This window comes from Antedon mediterranea, chromosome 3, assembly GCF_964355755.1.
Source record: "Antedon mediterranea chromosome 3, ecAntMedi1.1, whole genome shotgun sequence".
Classification (NCBI taxonomy): Eukaryota; Metazoa; Echinodermata; class Crinoidea; order Comatulida; family Antedonidae; genus Antedon; species Antedon mediterranea.
Window position 1 is genome coordinate 9038679 of NC_092672.1, and position 21970 is coordinate 9060648.

The 21970-nt window shown below is 33.1% G+C and overlaps 2 protein-coding genes across 4 annotated transcripts in view; one reads left to right on the forward strand and one right to left on the reverse strand.

The window, feature by feature from the left end:
• LOC140044782 (ribosome biogenesis protein BMS1 homolog) overlaps positions 1-14262 on the reverse strand; it is a 38299-nt gene extending 24037 nt beyond the window's left edge. For all 3 annotated transcript variants that reach the window (XR_011844494.1, XM_072089439.1, XM_072089437.1), the window contains exons 1-20: positions 14116-14262; positions 13118-13314; positions 12139-12329; positions 11803-11882; positions 11478-11666; positions 10777-10919; positions 9931-10052; positions 9397-9593; positions 8549-8809; positions 8203-8304; positions 7292-7730; positions 6691-6792; positions 5841-5998; positions 5107-5188; positions 4404-4681; positions 3573-3659; positions 2913-3014; positions 2259-2439; positions 883-941; positions 220-342 (exon numbers count right to left, since the gene is read on the reverse strand). Coding sequence is in view for 2 of the 3 variants with exons in the window: in XM_072089439.1 (XP_071945540.1) it covers positions 220-342; positions 883-941; positions 2259-2439; positions 2913-3014; positions 3573-3659; positions 4404-4681; positions 5107-5188; positions 5841-5998; positions 6691-6792; positions 7292-7730; positions 8203-8304; positions 8549-8809; positions 9397-9593; positions 9931-10052; positions 10777-10919; positions 11478-11666; positions 11803-11882; positions 12139-12329; positions 13118-13290 (3069 nt within the window). In the remaining variant the exon portion in view is untranslated. The remainder of the gene's footprint in view (positions 1-219; positions 343-882; positions 942-2258; positions 2440-2912; positions 3015-3572; positions 3660-4403; positions 4682-5106; positions 5189-5840; positions 5999-6690; positions 6793-7291; positions 7731-8202; positions 8305-8548; positions 8810-9396; positions 9594-9930; positions 10053-10776; positions 10920-11477; positions 11667-11802; positions 11883-12138; positions 12330-13117; positions 13315-14115) is intronic.
• A 1638-nt stretch (positions 14263-15900) lies between these two features.
• LOC140043528 (alkaline phosphatase-like) lies at positions 15901-21089 on the forward strand. The gene is made up of 10 exons (XM_072088052.1): positions 15901-15979; positions 16409-16462; positions 17046-17278; positions 17706-17880; positions 18025-18200; positions 18466-18667; positions 19564-19704; positions 20131-20325; positions 20463-20603; positions 20856-21089. Exons 1-10 carry the CDS (start codon positions 15922-15924, stop codon positions 21062-21064), a joined length of 1584 nt encoding a protein of 527 aa, XP_071944153.1. The 5' UTR covers positions 15901-15921; the 3' UTR covers positions 21065-21089.
• Positions 21090-21970: the final 881 nt, after the last annotated feature.

Sequence of the window (21970 nt, forward strand, 5' to 3'; positions counted from 1 at the left end):
AATTGTTCATCATCCGATCGAGCACTGATAACACATATAAAGTTTTAACGTCCAAACACAGCTTTATATAATTCTATGAATTTAATTAGAAAAGCTTACTGGCTAATTATTGTAATCTACCCAGTTACAGACACTATGAGATATATTGGGTGGGACCAACCCAATTTTAACTTACTTTCAAAAATCCTAGGACAACAATAAGACTAATTAATAACCAACCTTAATAAATGCAGTGTTCTTGTGAATCTTGATTGGTGTACCAATCAGTTTCAACTTCTTTACAATGTGTAGTGATTTGTCAATGTCGGTGACAGCTCCAGTCGCAGCTATACGAAAGCCAGGCTAGAACAAATACAGATTCATCAAAAGGTTGAAATAGTATATTAGTTAAAGGGGATATCAAAGATTACACATTTTGAGACACCTATTGATGGTATAGTAGACTGGGGTTTCCCTCTAATCATTTAAAAACACGAGTCGGAATTTTCAAAGTGCGCACAAGCTAATTTTGTACAAGAAAAGGTTTTTCTACCGGCAAAACCGTGTCAGCCTTATTACATAATGTTGTTTGCTGGGGCAAACCCCATACTCCTTATCTTCCAGCCTGGTGCTAGCAATAAAACCGCATGACCACAGTTTTTAATGAAATTTTACATAAAAGGGCTTCAAAATTTGGTAATTGAATGTTTGTACTCATTGCGTTGGATCCCTAAAAATCAGAATCTAATGGTAACCAATGCAAATAATTGATCTGTTAGCAATCTCAGCTGAATAATAATGTCCACATAAATATTCAGTCCTATCAACTTTTTTTTTTAAACATCATTGATTGCATATGATAAGACAATTGTACAGTCTTGATTGTCAGGTCTGTTTACATACCATTCTACCAGCAACTGTTTGTAATGCCAAGAAACCTGTTCCTTGCGGGGTGATTGGTCCTGTGAAGTGCAAATAATTGGAAAATAGAAATAGTAATTTATTTTATTATTTACATATTTTTATTTATCTTATCTTAAATAAATTATCTTAAAAGATTTTCTTTTTCAAACTTGTTGAATATTCCATTTTAATATCACATAATAGTTATCCACTGTGACCAAAAACTGGATGAAAAAAAAAAATATTTACCTGAAAAAAAAAGTAATTTAAAGATAATGGATTTTGGTTTTAACATTTTTTTTTCTTTTGTCTCTTTATAAATGAACTGATGATTTAATAGACATGTATATTTATTAAAACTGCAAAATTACCTATTTAAACTCTAATTTTATTAAACTTCATTTTTCATGTTTTTGGGGGACAATACATCTTTAAATAATTTATGTACTCTACATCATGTGTTTTATTTTTTGACTCATTAAAAAAATCATTAATATATAAAATCTGTTGTTGTTTTTGGAGTTCCTAATTATGAAATAGTATTTATTATTTGTTTGTTTTGAGGTGTGTATTCATTACAAGCTATGTTTTCATTTAGGCTCCTCCACTGTATTTAAGTTATAAGTAAAGTGAAATAAATGAAATAAAAATGATGTATTTTTTGATAGAAAAGTGAACATTGCTCGTAGTGGGGCTATGTTGTATTTTATAGAATTATACAGGGTGGCCCCATGGAGAATTGTGCTGAGTAGTGTTTAGAAAGGAATAAATACTTCATTTTCTACCAGTCTCAGGTTAACGAGATAAGCCTCAATGAATGCAATTTACATTCTAGGTTTTAATGTTTTTTCTCATTGACTGAAAGAATATCAAATTTAAGAAATTGCATTGTGCTAGTCGCCCACCCACTGAATGCAGATGGGGTTATTTTTTAGGACTGGCTGTATAGTAAATATATTACCCATCTCCAAATAGACATTGTCCTATACAATATGCTAGTCGCCCACCCACTGAATGCAGATGGGGTTATTTTTTAGGACTGGGTGTAGTAAATATATTACCCATCTCCAAATAGACATTGTCCAGCCTATACAATATATTACCCATCTCCAAATAGACATTGTCCTATACAATATGCTAGTCGCCCACCCACTGAATGCAGATAGGGTTATTTTTTAGGACTAGCTGTATAGTAAATATATTACCCATCTCCAAATAAAGACATTGTCCTATACAATATGCTAGTCGCCCACCCACTGAATGCAGATGAGGTTATTTTTTAGGACTAGCTGTATATTAAATATATTACCCATCTCCAAATAGACATTGTCCTATACAATATAAAAGTAGCTGTAGTAAATAGGCAAGAAACATACCCCAGATGGTTGCCATGCAGTGCATATGTTCAGGGGTGTACTTCAACAAACGCCGTCGACCGTTGTGATCCTCGATTGAAAATAATGGAATAGTCTGAAAACGACGCCATCCTAATGAGAAAATTAAAGGGTCACGAGTCTTGAGAATCTTTGGATACCAACGATGTTTCTTTATTCGCATCTGTAAGAGGAAGACATTTTAAAAATGTGTTTAAAACAACAAATATCTACATTACTTCATGGAATTTTCTTAAAGGGAGATTACAGGTTACATTTCATATTAAACAATAAGAAATTCTAAACCTTAACTTCCCCTTCAAATAAACATTCATATATTAAATAAATAAATATTTCTAGTCTATCTCAGCTGAGTAAGGATGTCTACACTGTAAAAAAATTGACATCTTCAGTCCTATCAACTTTTAATAAACATCATCGATAGACTAGTAATTATAATTTCAAAGTTCAAAGTTCATTTTAATTAATTTATTAAATTTTTTTTAATTGTTATTTTATTCAATTTTCAGGCACAAATAACAATGTCTAAACATGACAGCGGTGCAGTACCCTGAGGATTGCCATGAGTGCTAAACACTATCGAATTGGCTCTCCATACTGCACTTTAAACATAAAAAAGTGAAACAATAAAAATACCTGTACATAGCCAATATTCTCCTCACTACTTAGTAGTCCACCAATGACCATGGGATATGCAGGATCAAAATTGTTCACAAATTCACATGGCATGTTAGCCACCTAAAAGTGGTAATTACAAAATTAGATTATTCTGACTTTTACAAGGACAAGCCAAGGAAAGCGAACTTGATGCTGAAATTAGTCTCAGGTTAACGAGATAAGCTCCATTGATGGTTGTTAATACAAAGTCAGGTTTAACTTTTTTGTTCATCATTGACTAATTACAACATAAAGATATTCTTTTTTTTCCACAGCTATTTACATGTATACGCAAATTTACTTTTAGGTGCAGTTGTCAATATTGAAATTGTTGAAATAGTCAAGGAGGGAGACCGGCCAAGAAATGGTTAGACTGTGTGAAGGCAGACTGCACATCAAGAAACCAAGGATCCCTAACAAGTGCAACTAGAACATCACAAGATAGGAGGATCTGGCAAGAGGTTGTGAAACAGAAGCCATCACAAGTCTCTCAGACGGTGTGGACGGCTTAGGTCAAGGTAGGTCATTTACATGTTTGATATTTATTAAAATATTTTTGTTTAAATAATTAACATGAATATTGTAATTGTGGAAAAAAGTGTACAAAGTGAAAATGTGAATATAGGATGTAATACTCACCTCAACACGCACATACATTCCTGGCCGAAAGCCTTCGTACTGTGTTCTAATATCATCATCCATATCTTCAAACTCTTTGCGATTCAACTGCAAACAAAACAAATAAATCTTGAAAAATTGTTGGGATGTTTTTGATTTCTGATGCGAGCTAGACAGATTTTTTTCTTACTTATTCGATGTTAATTTGTGGGAATACTTTACTCTTTGTAAAACTTCACTTGAAGTACACTACAGTAGGAAATGCCATTTTCAATATAGTATCTTATAACTTAGGCATCACGCTTGCAATATGATTGTTTTCCGCTTACCTCATTCTTTATTATGCTAATTATTGCCTTATTTATATACAACTGTGTTTATTTATATACAACTGTGTAGTAGGTAAATAATTACTGATTGATTGATTACAGTTCTGATGATGAGTATAGAAATCTCGAAACACGTCACGTAAATTTTAAGATGCATTTTCATGAAATGCTTTATGATATTGATTCTCACTCGTAATTGGTGGTATTATACATGTTAGTATATTCAAGCCATTATGAGGTTAATCAATTCAAGAAATCATTTATGAGAGTACAGTTAAGGCCATTTTACAGCAGGGAACAAAAATATGCAAACCATGTTATTTCTGATGACCATTTACACAGAATGTGGAACGACCGGGCAGTTGAAATGAAACCTGCTCAGGATAGATACAGATCATACGTATGACAAGCTAGGTATTTTTCTGCTCATCTGTGTAAATTTGCCTTTTTACTGCCATATTTACAATACTACATTTAAAGTACTCCTCTCAATAGAAATAGCAATGTTGTATAATGTACACACCTCTGCTTGTTGGTTCATCTGTTGTTTCAGATCATCATAGTACGATGACCCGCCATCTGCATTATCGTATGCAGCATCAAAAGCTTCCTTAAGCTTTCTCTTCTTTTCCAAAAACTTCTCCCGCTTTGTCATTTCTTTCTTCTGGTCTTCTTCCCCATCCTCTTTCTTGTCATCACCATCATCATTTTCTTCTTCATCATCATCATCATCATCTTCCGTTGTTTTTGCTTTGTGAATAATACCAGTCTCTAAATCTTCAAAGTCTCCATAAACCTCATCTAAATAATTTAAAGTAAAAAATACATCAATTTCTCAATCAGTTTTTCACATAATTACAGCAGGTTCCTGTCTTTTGATTGGACGTTAGTAACATAAAACAAATGTAGCACATTCATTTGTGTCTTTTAATGTAAATCGAGTATTACAATTTTGTTTTGTTTGTTCATCTTTGTTCAAATGGTTTAGGCCTTGGCCTACTTCTCTAAAAAAAAACAAATAATGAATGTTTTATATTCGTTAAATGTTACAAATAATTTAATTTGGTAAAAGATGAAAATGTGTTATATTTCATCTTTCACTTCATGAAATTATTTGTACTATTTCACTTATTCAATATTTGTATATTCATGCACAGGGTGATTTATGCTGCATATTTTGCGAATGTATGTACAGTGGATCAACAACATTTGACTAGTCTACTTGCCATCTTGATCCAGCAAGGTCTTGGCATCTTCATCTGCAGACCATTTGCCAGTAACAAAACAATCAGCAATCATCTCCTTCAGCTATATTAAGAAAATGTGTAAATTATGTGTTTGGTAATACAAAAAAAAAACAGCAGCAGAAACAAATCCACCACTTGCAGCAACTTTACTTGTTTCATTATGCATACCAAATTCTATTATACAACACCTAAATAAATTCCTGCCATTTAAGTAGACGATTATGGGTCACATGCCATGCAATAGTATGCACTATTGAACGGTCATTCAATAGTACTTTTTTTTTGTGTATGAAAAAAAAAATCTTTTTGCATTTGGAATATATTTTTTTTATACTGTACTGCTTTTGAAGTACAACATCGCCAACATGTCATAGTTAAAAGATTAGTAGAATCTGCTTTATAAAATTAAATGAAGATTTAACAGACACTTTTTAACCAGTTTCAGACTAATAGGGAAAACAATCATAGAGTTGAAAGTTCAATCTCAATGTTCATGATGTCATCATTAACTGGTATTCTTTCTTTTTACTTGTCTGTTTTATTTGTCTATATTTCAAATTTGTATTACTCTTTATTTACTGTATATTGTCTTTATATAGTGTATGTCAATAATGTATTATTATAAAAAAAACATCATTTTGTGCATCTATTATATGTCTCTTATTTTTTCTATGTAACGACAAAACAGAAAATGAAATTAAACATTTAAAAACCTCTTCATTGGTCCAATCTCTAACTACGTCTACTGGGAAGACTGAACTATCAAAATCATTCATTCCTTTACGTTGTTTCTTTTCATCAGTAGATTTTCTTGAAACTGTAAACAATCCACCCAGCTCTTCCTCATCATCAGAATCATTTTCTGTATCGTCTACAAATAAAGTACAAACAAAGTATCACAACAGTTCTACCAAGGCAATCTAACAACAGGACACTGAGCTTCCCTTGCCAAGATAGGAACTTGTAACAGTCCTTTGATCTTATGACTGGCTGCGACATATATTAACAGTACTGTTACTACTATGTGCATATTCTCCACGGTGCGCAGTGTCTGTTAAGGGTGTGGAACTGATCGTGTCGCAGTCGCCACAGACAAACCCTTTGATCTCCGGAGCACAGCATCTTGTTAGATTTCCTTGGTTCTACATAGATGGTCCAGTAAACACCATATTGGGCAAGCCATTCCATTTGCTTGGTGAGCTACAAAGCTCTAACCATTGAGCAAGGTAGGCTAGAATGGACAATACCACTAGTACAAGATCTCTGGCTCTATATAAACATGTAGTGTAGTTTGTTCATGGTTAACAAAATGAGATGGATGTATGCTTGAAATTTACAGGTAATAAGCTCAGCAGAGGTCAGTATATCAAAGTACATATGAATGTCAATAGCACTAACAAAGTGGTCATGAGCATGTGTTCAGGTTAGTCTCAGTTTAACGAGATATAAGCTTCATTGATTGGTTGTTACACAATCTCATTATAAATATTATTCCTCATTGACTATGAACACAAAACCACTATTATTGTAGAGATGCACAATGTACTAATCAAGCATACTCACCAACACCATACACCAATTTCCTTAGGTTGGGGGTGTCCTTCTGACGTTGAAGGAAAGCGTCTGCTGCTCGTTGAACCATGTCATCTTTCCATCGTAGGTGACCTATGATAGTACAAAATATAGCAATGTTAGTCATAGGCATGTCTACCACAAGCATTCTGCTTTTTATTTAAATGGTTTCTTTAACTGTTATCGTTAATATTTTTTACCTACATCTTGTTAACTGTTTTTGAAGTAAATAAATGTCACTTTGATTTATTTAATTCAATTTCTATTTATTTCCATAACATTACATAGCCTATGTAAATACGTGAACAAGATTGGTTGAAACTGCATCACATGACTACTGCTGTAGATCGTATCCTCAGCGCTACACGCTTTGGAAATATATTCCCTCGAACAAAATATCATTCCTTCGAGAATGTCAAATCTTATATTTAACCTCTAAGCAGGCAATATCTGTATAATACACGATAATATAATGATACATTTACAATCCCTGATCTACAACCCTTTAAAGACAGACTCTTGTTGAGTTTTGAAAGACAAATTTAAAAAAATTATCTTCATAAATATATAAGGTAATTAACATAATTATTACCTGTACCAAATTCGTTCAAACTTCCTTCTTCAGAATCCATTCCTTCACCATCAATTTCTTCAGCTTCTATTCCTTCTTTTATCTCTCTATCTTCAATATCATCTTCACTATCTGTATCATCTTCATCCTCCTCTTCTGCTTTTGTTATATTTATCTTTTTATGTTCTTCCTTTGATCTATTATCTTTTACAGATTTTATTTTATCTTTCCCTTTTCTCATTTTTTTTTTACTAAACGTCCTTAGCTCATCCTGATTTACATTCAGTTTCCTTTTCCGTTTGTTTTTTTCTTTTTCCAACTGTTTCTCCATATCACTGTCTTCATCCGATTCTTCTTCATCATCACTCTTGACTTGCAAATTTTTAAGAGCTCCGGAGTTGTTAGCAAATTCATCATCATCTTCATCATCACTATCTACAAAAACCAATTCTTCTACATCCTAAAAAAAATTATTTAAAACATCAACATATTGTAAATAACTGTTACCATTGATTGATATACTAAACTATTATTGTACTGTTCAGGTAAATTTAGGTGAGAGTCGAGAGCTTGATAGGCCTAACCATGGTTATAGATGATGCAAACACATTCTATCAAATGGCACTCTCAGACAAACATAATGTTTCAACCAGCTTCAGACTAATAGGGAAAACATTCACAGAGTTGAAAGTTCAATCTCAATGTTCATGATGTCATCATAAAACTGGTATTTAGAATAAATGTTTATCTGCATGTTAGTATATAAACAATATATTATTATTAGGGTATCTTATCTTTTATATTTAGCAGAGTACAATATTGTGAAAGTATAGTAATTCAATGAAATAAATCACTGTAATGATTTTATATTTTCTGCAATCACATGGGCATTAGTGGTTTAAAACATTTAAAATCGCATCAAGAAAACTTACAACTTTTTGTCTTTTGTTTTTCGAAGTTGATGACTCAGATTGCCGGGATTTTTCTAGCTCTGGTTCATCTTCGTCTGCCATATCATTATCTGAATCTTGACCCTGAAAAAAGTGCCAGATATACTATAAACATAATACATTCTGATAAATAAAATTCTAGTAATTATAGACATTATTTTTTATTTGTACATATCCAATCTCAGACTAATAGGGAAATAAAATATCATAAAATGTGTTCACATTTCAAAGAATGCTATCATCATTGACTGGAAGTTCTTATTAATTCACTAAAGTTACCAATTTGTTTTTATTTCGCATTTCATATTTCTATCTAATAAATACCAACCTCATCTTCTGATTCGTTACCAGAATCTTCATCATTGTTAACGTCCTCATCTCCAAATACCGCCCTCCTTCGGACCCTTCCTCCCTCGCTCACAACTTCCTCTTCTGGCATTCTGATTGGAAAACCAGTTGAGACTTCCTCTGATGCAATAGGAGTGGATTCTGGGAAGTACGCTAATTTACTGACTGCCATCTTAGCATCTACAGTCTGCTGGGTACCTATTAGGTTTGTGACAAGTTCATTCGATGGCCGTTGCTCTTCCTATGTATTAAGTAGATAATGAAAAAATTGGAAAGAAAGAACCTATAATATAATTAAATTCTGATATCAAGCAAAAATGATTTGTCCTTTAATGTATAGTGCAATTATAATTTGGGTCTAGATCACACATAAATTCAAATTATCTTTCCATTTTCACTAGCAGTGTAATATAATATGGAAAACCTCTGTTTTGGGGACACCTCTATTTTTGGAGACACCTCTGTTTTGGGGACAACTCTATTTTGGGGACACCTCTATTTAGGGGTCAGCTCTAATTTGTTAGTGGGAAAATGTATGTTTTACCACTACAGACAACACTATCAAGGGAACACTTTGTTGGGCCCAAACACCGTCTCCTTAATAGGTGTTCTATTGTATTTGATACATTGTATATTAATTGAAAATTAAAAATTGATATCCAATCTCAGGCTAATAGGGAAACAAACTTCATAGAATGTTAAAACATTCTCAAAGTTAATTTTGTCATCATCGATTGGAAAATCTGTTAAATATTCTTTAGTATGAAGTTAATAATATTGAAAACAGATGTTAAAAATTAAAACTACAGTATACATATATTACTGTACCTGAACTTGGCTGTGAGGCGCCTTGTTTCCCAAGTCTATGTAGACAACATCTTTATCATAGACAATTCCACCCACTCCAGACAAAGGGGCATAGATAAGACGTTCTTTTTGATTTAACGATCGTTTCTTTTCCTTGTCCGGAAGAGGGCACGGATCAGGAAGGTAACTGACATCCTTCACGTTAAAATCTCCACAACCTGGCAAGCAAAAATGTAAATATTTTCAGACTGAAATAGTCAATGAATAATCAAGCTTTTAATGATTCAAATTATTCTCCCTATTCCACTCATAATCATTATTTGTATATTTATTTATTAGTTACATATTGAAACATTTTCAGACCTAACAAAGTTTCTCACAATTATTCAGCAATATATAAATATTTACATTGTTACAATATATATGTCTGTAGTCGTAAGATATTAATATCAGAAAGAAAAACATGAAATAAAGTTGTAAAAATACAAGTTGCATACTCTATAATTTTAATAACTTTTCCATAGATAGAATATACAGTAATAATCCTTCATATACCTGCTATGTGTATGTTGCTTCCATTTTTAAGGGGCGTGCCTCTGACGTAACCATAGAAACTGACAGTACGATCACAATTTGGTTTCTGTCGTACCTCCTCTGGGTCGGTTAAATCTTCCATCCTAAATAACAAAGGAATAAAAACAGATAATTATTTTTTAAAGCGTAATTTCGTACTTGGTGTCGGCACAATCCATATTGATATTATTGTGAAAGTTATGAAAATTGTTATGAGGATCTTTAGATAGATGGACATGCTCTTGGAAAAGATGAAGATGTACCAGTTAGTTGAAGGATGAGCAAAGGTGGTACAGAAAAAAAATCGAAAGGATCGGTTTAGAGAAATATGATGCACACGACATGTATTAAATAGAATCAACAGTGATGCCCACCACACAAAATGTTTGTATAAATTTGACTATCATTCATTTTATTATCATGTTATTTTGGATTTAGGTATTGTTATTTATGTTGAATAATAGAGAGTGGCAAATCAGTTAGAGGAACATGATGAGGCAAAAGACAGGAAGAAGTGGAGAAATGGTGTGGGAGCATGGAACAATTTTCAGAACCTCTTGGAATAGGGAGAAAATTAAATCTAATAAAAGACAATGATGATATTATGCTTTACATCCAATCTCAGACTAATAGGGAAAAATTAATTCACAGAATATTTAAATTCTCTGTGTAATTTTTATCCTCATTGATTGGAATAATTGTCTTTAAAATTAATCAAAATGTCATCATGAGATTATAATTTTTAACTATTTTGTAGATCCTAACCTATATAGTCTCGACTATAATCTAGACACTAACCTGGCTTAATATAAAATTATCAATGCTCACCTGTCTGCCAGGATGTATGGATGGGTTGTCCGCCAGACAAGTGGTCTAAACTTCATTACAGAGATGAATCGTCCCAGGTTGTGGATCTCGCGTTGCTGGTAGTCACTGTGAACCATCCCAGATAAATAGAATAACTTAGCACCCTGTACATAAATATATCCAAAACTAAATTAAAAACTTTTGGGAGTTTATTACTATTTAGATGCTCATCACATAACTGAGAACACCTGTGAGTTATGTACAAGCTGGTCTCTGTACCTTAAATTACTGGTAAACGAAATGCAGTTATGTGGGTTTATTTCTATAGTAGTTTTTTAGGTTTATGGATTAGTTTTCCGCAGATGCCTTCAGGATATGTGCGCAAATCTTATATTTATTATTACCTATTGTGAAGAATTAAAAAAAAACAAGACTAAATAAGTATAAAAATAGACAAAAATATTATATGAAATTATATAAAACATAATTTCTACCTCTTGATTTAAAAAAACATTCCCGACCCTGAGGTTAATTTTTGTTAAACTAAAGACAAAATAGAGTAATGGGGTATGTATCAAAATGACTGGAATTTTATTAGGATGTTTTAAAGTACATTTTTTTAGCTATATTAACATTTATTTTATACAATACACAATAAATAATAAACCAGCTTTAATAAGTACAACAATGAGAAAAACAATACAAATCAAACATAAAATTACCTGGTATATTTCTGTCCAAAATCTGTTCTTTAATCGTTTCTTTGTCTTTTTTAATGTTTTATTATTTTTCAGTTGGTCTAAATGAGTCAACACTCCCATGATCTTGGGAAATCCATGAATCTGAACAATGTTTAGAAACTCGAACACTTCCATCTCAAATCCAAAACTGGCATCAACCAATAATAAGACCTGTTTAAATTAAATGCAAACTTAGTTTGGTATGTAGCACACACATACAGCATCATGTCTAGTGATAATCAGTATAGTATCAGTCTGTTTACAGCAACCTGCATCACACATTACTCTAATTCATTTTTGCACTTACCAGGTCAGCAATTTTTGCGAGGTCAATCATACTATTAACATCATTATTGCACTCTATAAATGTTAAGCGACGTTTCTTTCCTGAAATCAGAGCAACATACTTTGTTAGCAAATACAAAAAGGGATAATTGAAATCAAAATATGGCAGAATTATAAAGGACTCCTGTTGCATTTGGGACTAAAGAAATCATTCCTTTTGGCATGATAACCAATAGCATAGGGTTCTCCAAACTGAAATGTGATGCAATTCAGTTTGCTGGAGGAATCTGTAAATATGCCAGTGATTTTCCAAAACTGTTTGTAGTTTTTATATTATATTTTGAGTAATATAAATTACCTGAAACTATTGTAACAGGTCCTTGTATCGTGACCAAATTTTGCCGTGTATAGTTTCGTATCAAGCACCGGATGAGTGTGGACTTGCCAACTTTTGGGGGACCAACAACAGCGATAACAACAGGTGGTGGCTCAAGGGGCATTCTGTCAACCAGTGGTATATGGTGCCGCTTTGACTGCAAGTCCATGTTTCTGTTATAATAATTCAATTCATACATATTTATTCAAATGCAAACAATAATACTGGATTCATACGCTACATTTTATTGATTCCTCTCCGCAACATTTACATTGCAGTATAAAAAGAGATATAAATTCTGCAGACCTAAAAATTTACAATTTCAAGAAATAAATATTTTGAAATGTTGTCCAATGTCCACTTTATACAGTAATTTTCCAGTTTAAAAAAATGCAGTTATAAATTGGTTGGGGTTAACTCTAATGTTTTACCTTGACATTTAGACTATAAACCTGTTAAGGTTTGTGAGTCCCTCTTTGAACATCTTGGTTATATGGCTCAAACTTTAGGTTGTGGGTTTTCCAGTGTGTTTCAAGATGGGTTTTAAAATTATTTATAGAGGATGCATTTACTATATGATATGGCAAACTATTCCAATCATTTACTGCAGATATTGAAAAGAATTTCTGTCTGTGTTTCGATTTACTATGATCTTTTTTAATTTTAAAATTGTGGCCTCTAGTTACAGTAGATGGTGCTAATTCAAAAAAGACACCCGGATTAACATTATCATACTTTTGTATCATTCTAAAAATCTGTAAGCAGCAAGATGTTAATCACTTGGAATTGTTAACAGTTTTAACTGGATTTTCTTCTGTGTTTGTCAGTTTATAATTCACTTTAATATCACCAAATTTAAAGCAGTATAGTATGCTTGTATTGTATTTAGTTAGTATTTGTTAGTAGTATTATTAATTATTTAAATGATGAATGCAAGTTTGATAAATAAAATGTACTCTACCGTCTAAAAGACTTTGCCATGTTAGCAGCTGAATGGAAGGCAAACGCCTTTGGGTTGCGTTGGCGATCTGTGAGATTTTCATCTTGTTTTTTGTTTTTGTTCTTTTTCTTTTCTGCTTTGCGCCCTGCTTGTCGCTCACGATGGTTCTTTGGTGCTGGGGTCGTCTCCATCATACAGTTTTATTTATAATTTCTAACCTGTGTATAAAAATAAGTCCATTTAAATTAAAATAAGAATTTGTTATACAAATACTGTTTTAATTAAATTATGTTTAAATGAAATATTTGAATTGTTTTGGCCTCTAGCTAGTATTGACCCTAATTTTAGCCTACTAAAGGCATAGAATAGTTTTTAGTTAGTATAGGCCTACCTAGGCCCTAGTAATATGGTTTATCGCAAATAGTGTGCGCATGACGGGAAGGATTTGGGAGCAAATGCATGACGCGTACATACATGATTGTTGTACTGTCTAGACGTTTGCTCCCAAACTCTTCCCAATCCCATCGGCATCATGGATTTTGCAATGACGTTCCTCTTGAATTCAAGCCAGTTGCGATAAATAAACCTTGTGTTCTTGATTTTTAAATAATTTTAACCCTTGGCCTACTAGGCCTAAAGCCTACAAGCATAGATGGAGCTATAAAATTATATAAAAAATATAAACTAATTTTATACTTTATATAGCTCCCCATCCATGGACCATGCTACAACAACTAACCCTGCCTGGCTTAGGCTCTAGTCTTAGCTTAAATCTATCCCGAACGACTAGAGAATCTCTCCGCCTAGCCTAGGCCTAGCATAGGTACCTAGCCTAGCTAGCCTAGGCTACCTGTCCTGCTGGGCCTATTCGGTCCTATTCCTAACTAGCCACAAGCTAGTCTGGCTGGGGCCTAGCCTATCCCGCCTAGCCTACTCCTAGCTAGCCTTCCTAGCTAGGCCTAGCCAGCACATAAACAACAATAGAAACGCGGGCGATGTAGCCTATAATATACTTTTACCTAAAAGCAGAGCCACAATAAATTAGTGTAGTTGTTATACATTTTGTAAACGTGTTTATAGGCAGGCTGTACACCACACACGACACACGAAAAAATAATGTGGAGTCCTGTGGAGACCACGTGTGTGCATTTGCTCATTTTGCTTGCGTCGCCTGTGAAAATCAAAAGACAGCCCTCAACTATTGAGGGCTCTCTTTATACAATTCAGAAGATTTCTCATAGTTTCAACACACTAATTTTAATTAAAATTTGTTAGCTACAGTAGGCCTACAGGCATATTCCCACAGAACTACTCATTCAGAAGCTCTATCTAGCGGAAGCTATAGTTCTAGAGGCTGACAGTTTTGGAATATTGTAAACTCGTCCGGGTCATGCTCAAATTACAAACCCCAAGGCACGTCTGGAAGAAGATAATTCGCCGTCAGATAATCATTGAATTATGATCAAAACAGTCCATAGTAAAGTTTTTGTTTGTAATAGAATACAATTTGTTCACATTTGAATGTTCTTTATAAATTATATAGCACCTCACTGGCCATTTATCACTTGTTGACATCTATACTTGATGAAGTTACCCCCAGACTTGACCTTAGCAATACAGATAAACTATTAACATATTAGATATAATCCACATTGGTGGTATTATTTGCTTTGAATGATTTGAATTAAATAAATTCAAAGTAGGATACTTTTTTCTATTTGTGTGTGGTTAAGTGAGCTATACACTACTATAATTTAGTTTATGATTGTATTTTTGTTGTACAGTAGGCCACACTATATTTACGTATACAAAATGTTTACTACTGATTGTTGCATGCTGGAAGTCGTCGTTAATTGATTGTCATACAGAACATTCGAGGACGGGCTTTTCCGTTTTGTGATTTCTATGGTTCCCGGTTCTCATGTTATTAACCTTTTAATCGTTTTTCCGGGATGCGAAATACAGTAAGAAACAAAAACAAAAAAAAATCACTTATAAAAAGACAAAAAAAAAAACCAGTAATTTCAACCAATTTCCCTTAATTTCTAAATCTCATTTCTTCCATTTTGTCTTTTTATTGTTTTTCTTTGTATTACCAGAAACAGAAGATACAACACTGCTTAAAACTAAATTCTTCTAAAATAATAGAGAACCTGCAGTCACATACATTTGGAAATGAATTGAACGTATCTCCAACGTCAACAGGTTAGTAGGCCTACCTTTACGAATCGCAGAAACCTTGCCTAAGTGTCATATTTGGCGCTGTAATTTTAATTATTTCCATAATAATTATAATACGAAAAGATGAAGATAAAATTTAAATGGAATCATAATCTTAGTTAAGTTTCACTTTAAACTAGAGGTGTTCCCATAACTTAACGTAAATTTTGTTTCACTGAAAAGTTGAGTGTCCCCTGAAAAGAGATGTTTCAGAAAAGGTAATTTCTAATTTCCATTTATTTTTATATTAAAAATCAAATATGTTAAGATGGTTTATTGACCTGACTACTGTGCACAATTTGTGTACATAATTTTTAATGGAAGGAGTGGTATGGTCTACCGCATTCCAGGACTTAGTTAGCACGTACTAAGGTGGAAATAAACGAAGAATATTCTAATTATGTTACTTCATGACAGAAATTACTAATCTTCTGTATTATAAGTTTTGTTATTACGAACTTCCTGAAATAAACACGTATTTTTTTATACAGAGCGAAAACACGCCCTCTTTCATCAACAACTGTTATATAATAGTGTTATTTCTAGTAAACTGTTCATTATTGTTCTATGATATGATAGGACGCAGTGCCAGTGTTGAAATAAAGATGTTTCGGTATTTTTATTCAGTTGTTTCATTGTCTCTTTGTTTCGTGTACGTTCAAAGTGAGTATAAATTGAAGTTATTTCTTTTTTAATAAGTTATAATTCTAAATATTAACTTAATCATTTGAAGTATAAAACTAATTTAAAATATATGTATTGCGACATACTTAATTAATACTTAATGAAAGTTATGAATACTTCTTTATACTTACATTTTCCCTCTTACATATTTATATAATATTTGTATTTTTTAATGTATTTTTCAAATATAATAAATTAGCCTATAGTCGCAAATATTGTACCAGTATGTATACATACCTAATAATATTTCAAGATCGCTTATTGTTGATAACTTTCCCATCTATATTATAACATTACAAAATAACAAATTCTCATTTAAAAGAGATCCATATTGAATAAATAATGATTATCAATATTTTACATCAATACTATTTCTAAAAACAATGTTGGTAATGTTTGTTTTTTTAGCGGCAAAAATGCATAATCTGAGGAGCCATGCACATCGAATGACTGCAGACGGTTGTAAGTAGACCTTTATCTCAATCTTCATAATAAGCTGAAAATAAAGTCTGATCTACACTAGCAAACTCTTTTTTTTTTTATAAACTCTGTGTTTGCTCACCCAATTCTGCAGCTGCCAAGAGGCTATGATTCGTATCTATGACTGTTGACAATCTACCTCACGAGATGCAGAATAATTGTGGAATTCCCTACCAATTTTAAACAGTGTACTACGGTACTCTAAACTTCTCCAAGACCCAGTTGAAGTTTATTTTACCGGTTTTAATCATAAGTATACATTTACATTGAAACTAGTCAAACTATTGTTACAACTTGATTTTCCACCGTTTGAAGATACTCCTTAAATATACTGGAGGCTGCCCAACTGAGGATCACAAAAGATTGGTGACACTGAGCCTCATGGCAGCCTTCGGTAACAAAACCGTCTCCAACAACAAACAGTGGGCAACTCTGAGTTTTAAAAAAATTGTCTGATTACACACATGTTATCTGGTGGTTTGTTTCTCTTCGTTTATTTACAGTTCCAATAAATAAAAATAATGTTTATATCATAGGATATTTACAATTTTATTTTTATTCTCAGCTGATGAATACTCAAAGTATTGGAATGATTTGGCGGAAGATGAGCTGGAGAAGGCGTTACGTGCGCAAATTCTTAATCAAAATGTTTCAAAAAATATGATATTGTTCGTTGGGAGTGGAATGGGCGTATCGACAGTGTCAGCAGGAAGAATTTTTGTAGGGCAACTTGCAGGCAAAACGGGTGAAGAATTCCAACTATCATGGGAGACGTTCCCTCATGTAGCATTCAGTAAGGTGAGTTTAATAGGTAGGCCTAATACGATTTGTTGTTCAAATCATACACCTTGACATACGTTGTTTGTATCCAGTACAAGATACTGTACTCTTACGTTTATGAGTTGCAACGGGTGTTGCAAGATTGAAAAAAACTAGCTGTATCCGACATATACTAGTTTGGAACCAGATGACATTTTTTTGAACAACTTAAATGATACAGTATTCAATAAATTAAATCTTTTGTATTGTATACATTCGCTTCATCCTCTCAGTGCTTCAAAAGTGTTCCTTTGGTGGATAAAATTATTTTTACCGAATGTCATCTGACATTATGATTGTTCTCTAATTGTTCTTCCTCATTCGGTAGTTTACTATAATGTCGTTTACACCAAAAACGTCGTTTACCAACGTTGTTTTAAATTAATTTAATTGTTTTACTGCACAGACTTATAACACGGATGCACAAGTAGCTGATTCAGCAGGAACCGCGAGTGCTTTTTTAACCGGCGTAAAAACGAAGGCAGGTGTGGTAGGCCTAGATGATCACGCAGAGCGTGGAAGTTGTGCATCAACCGAATCAGCAGCAGTGGATTCAATTCTGCATCTAAGTCAAAGAGCAGGTTTGTTTAAGTTTACATACTGAGTGCAAGTACAAGGTGGATTTTCTTTTTAAAAGTAAAAGATTTATAAATATTGCATTCTGGTTTGTAGGAATTCAAGGTGTTCAATCAATAATAAATACGTTTTTATCTGTGCATTTGTAGAAAAGTCGACTGGGATCGTTACAACTACGCGTGTGACTCACGGCACACCGGCTGCTGCATACGCAAAATCTCCAGATCGTAACTGGGAAAATAACAGCGACATACCGGATGCAGAGGCTGCATTAGGCTGCAAAGATATTGCTCTACAACTTGTGGAAGATGCTACAGGGATTCAGGTGAATATTTTTTTTATCTTTTGCCGCTATACGAGGGTTGACCATGGTAAATTAGCTGGGTTTGATTTTTTGTTTTAATACATCAGCTGCTGGTGTTTCTTATTAGCTGGACGTTTACTACATTAGCGCTCGAGTATTAGTCAACATTAATGGTTGTTAGTAAATTAGCTGGCGTTTTCTAAGCGATTCTAACACGCATGATGAATCTATATTCTTGAAGATACAAATATGACACTAACTTAATGTATTCCATTGTATCATTTAGGTTGTTTTGGGAGGTGGCCGTCGTGAATTAACGCCAAGATCAACACGCGATCCTCAAAGCAGTGGGCATCATGGATATAGAACAGACAATCGAAATCTCATCGACGAATGGGTAGCACTACGGCCAGAAGAAACTACTCGTTATGTTTATAATAAAGGCCAATTCGACGATATTGATACGGACAAGATAGATTATTTGCTTGGTAAGACACTAAATAAAACTAAAAAATAAGAATTGATGATTTTGTCAACATTAGTAACTATTTGCTTGGTAAGAGTATTTAATATGACTTGATAATTTATTTACGACTTACATTAATAATACAATCATATCATGATCAATTAAACATATTTTTTTTGCAATTATTAAGAATGTTCGAAAACTGCGCATAGGTCTACATACCCAAAATTATTGTTACCGGTATACAATTACACTAAAAACTGATATCATAAGAACTCAAAAGTATACGTCTTTAGGAAAAGAATCTGCTAGTTTGAAAGGTGGTGATTGAAATGTAGTTATTATGAAAATAGTATTTTGTAACAGGAATTTTGATGTTGAAATTTTGATTACAGTAATTTTATCTCCAAGTAGGTCTATCGATCGTTTGACAAAACGTACTATAAAATACAAACATACGTGTATTTTGGAAAATAACAAATTGTTTCATTTTACTTATTCGTCTTAAAAAACAAAAATACAAAGGTACAACAATAAGCTGGAAAACCAAAAGTGAACTAAATCATTGGCCTAAACCTTAGGCCTACATTGGCCTAAACCTTAGGCCTACATTGGCCTAAACCTTAGGCCTACATTGGCCTAAACCTTAGGCCTACATTGGCGTAAACCTTAGGCCTACGTTGGCCTAAACCTTAGGCCTACTTTGGCCTAAACCTTAGACCTACATAGTTCCTTTTGTAGTAGAAACAGTGGCGTATAATTCGTAAATAAATGAAATGGAACAAGATCGTGATCCTATAATTGTATAATTTTTAAGAGAAATGTGTCGTAAGGGAGATATGTGGCCTTACTTTTGAGTCATATTATTATTTGTGAGCTACAGTAGGCCTATATAAATATTTCCTTTGCTTTTTATAGGACTATTCGACCGTACACATATGAATTTTGAATCAGAGAGAGACACTTCATACGACGGTGACCCATCGTTAGAGGAGATGACAGAAAAAGCGATTCAGATATTACAAAAGAATGAAAAGGGATATTTCCTTATGGTTGAAGGTAAACATTATTTGCATAGAGTAATAATATATCTCAGTTGAAACGTATACAATATAAATTTCTCAAAGGTATACAGAGAAAATACAATTGTTACATCTGATCTTGTTTTATTAATACTTTACTGATATTAAAAAATTAAAAATATCAAAATTGCTCATGTCAGAGAGAGATTTTTAATTATACTTCTGTAATTTTTTTTTAATTGGCAGCATGGAGTGACAGTTATTAGGCCTATTATTCAAATCATTTATTGGTTATATAACTTTACAATTACAATAGTCAAATTAATAAGCCTCAATATTCTTTGAAATGTTAATAATTTATAACCTGTTAGTGGCGGTTTCATCGCTGTTGGTTGTCAACTGTAGAAAATAGAATAAAAAATAAATAAAATAATTTAAATATAACATTATTTGGATATTTCAGGTGGTCGAATTGATCATGCTCATCACAGAGGAGAGGCGTATAATGCATTGAATGAATTGAATCAATTCCATTTGGCTGTTGCTAAGGCGAAAGAGATGACAAGTGAAGAGGACACATTGATTATAGTGACGGCAGATCACAGCCACACGTTATCATTTGGCGGTGATTACCCCGACAGAGGACATCCAATTCTAGGTACGAATCAACCACTTTATTACATCTGCACCATCTAAATGTTTACCTGTTTTTGTCACTTTTCCTCGTTTTTCAGTGGGTCAGAGTTGAATGTCTTATGATTTTAAACTATCAATAATGTGTTTTTCCTCATTTAGGTAACAACATTGACGACAACGACGTATCTGATGACTTACCACATACCACATTGGCGTATGCAAATGGACCAGGTGGCGAGAAAGTATCTGAATCGTACAAAAAGTATGGTCACCGGCCAGATAACACAAGAGTTGATACAGGTAGAACAAATTTATTTATAGTTCTTATATTTCTTAAAAGAAATGTAGGCGTATTGAATTAATACTATAATTCTAATGTAAATTGTATGATGATGTAATTGTCTGACGAGTTTTATAAAGATACTTACATAGCCGGCCTAGGTCCACCACACGACCCTTATGCAAAATGTATGAATCCGCGTGGCCTGGATTTCACTCATTTTGCTGGTACAGTTAGGCCTATAACCAAACTTTTATTAAATGTGTTTACAGAGGACGAAGAGTATGTGCGAGACGCATTAGTTCCACTCGACGAAGCTACGCATGGTGGTGAAGATGTTGTAATCTACGCCAGCGGACCAATGGCTCACTTATTCCACGGTGTCCATGAACAAAACTACATCATGCACGTAATGCAATACGCCTCATGTGTTGGTTATAATAAAGAACATTGCGAGATCGTTGGCGGTGGAACCAAATGATTCGACTCTACATTATCAAACATTTCTGTCTTAGTACTATCATTTAGTGTTTATTAGCACCTGACTTAGTATTATATATAGAAAGAATTATACTAAAAAGTGGTCCAGAATTGAGACCGTGGTCCCAAAATTTAATGGAATGGTCCTTGACCACATATCTATCTATATTTTCATTTTGGTAAAGATCTTGTAATTACTTTTTGAGTAATGCTGCTAACAGGATTATTCCTCCTTGGCGGAGGTAAATGAAGGGTTATTGGTGCTTGGTGTTTAAAATTATAATGCTAACAATCATGTGTAGAGCTGAATCTGTAGTCAATAATTATCACACATTCGACGAATTGTTTTTATATTTCCTGTTTTTTGGCAGGATGGTTTGTTATTGTGTAAGGAAATTATAATTTAGTAAAAGGAAAATTACCAAACTCTCTAATAGTCAATGATCAGTTAATAAAACGTGAAAAAATTGGTAGGCCAACATAATTATTTTGGTAGGCCTACATAATACTGTTTGATGCCCAGCTTTAAAAAATACGGTTGCTGGTATTCCACCCGAATTATATATTACTGCTACCCTCGTCATCTACCCTACTCTGAACTTATTAAATGTAAGTTTCTAGCAAACTTTTCGTATTGGCTGTCTAGCTTTCAAGGCAGTTACCTCATCCGTATTTTCAAAATGCTTTTGGTTATATTTTGGCCATTTACCTAAAATTAGTATTTTAAAAATACAATTTAATTACAGAGTCACTATTTTTCTATTTTCTATTTTGATTATAATTTTCCTATCTCCGTAAACAATAACAAACACACTGTACTCAGGGATCACAATCCATCTATAAAAAAAAAGTAAATTTTTACATATTAATATACTCAACAGTTTTCTTTATATATGCATGACATTAG

Bases quoted from the DNA above. Each gene is read 5' to 3' on its own strand.
- LOC140043528 (XM_072088052.1), top strand. From the start codon at position 15,922: ATGTTTCGGTATTTTTATTCAGTTGTTTCATTGTCTCTTTGTTTCGTG. The intron at 18,201-18,465 runs GTGAATATTTTT...TGTATCATTTAG, and splicing joins AAGATGCTACAGGGATTCAG to GTTGTTTTGGGAGGTGGCCG. The intron at 20,326-20,462 runs GTACGAATCAAC...TTCCTCATTTAG, and splicing joins CAGAGGACATCCAATTCTAG to GTAACAACATTGACGACAAC.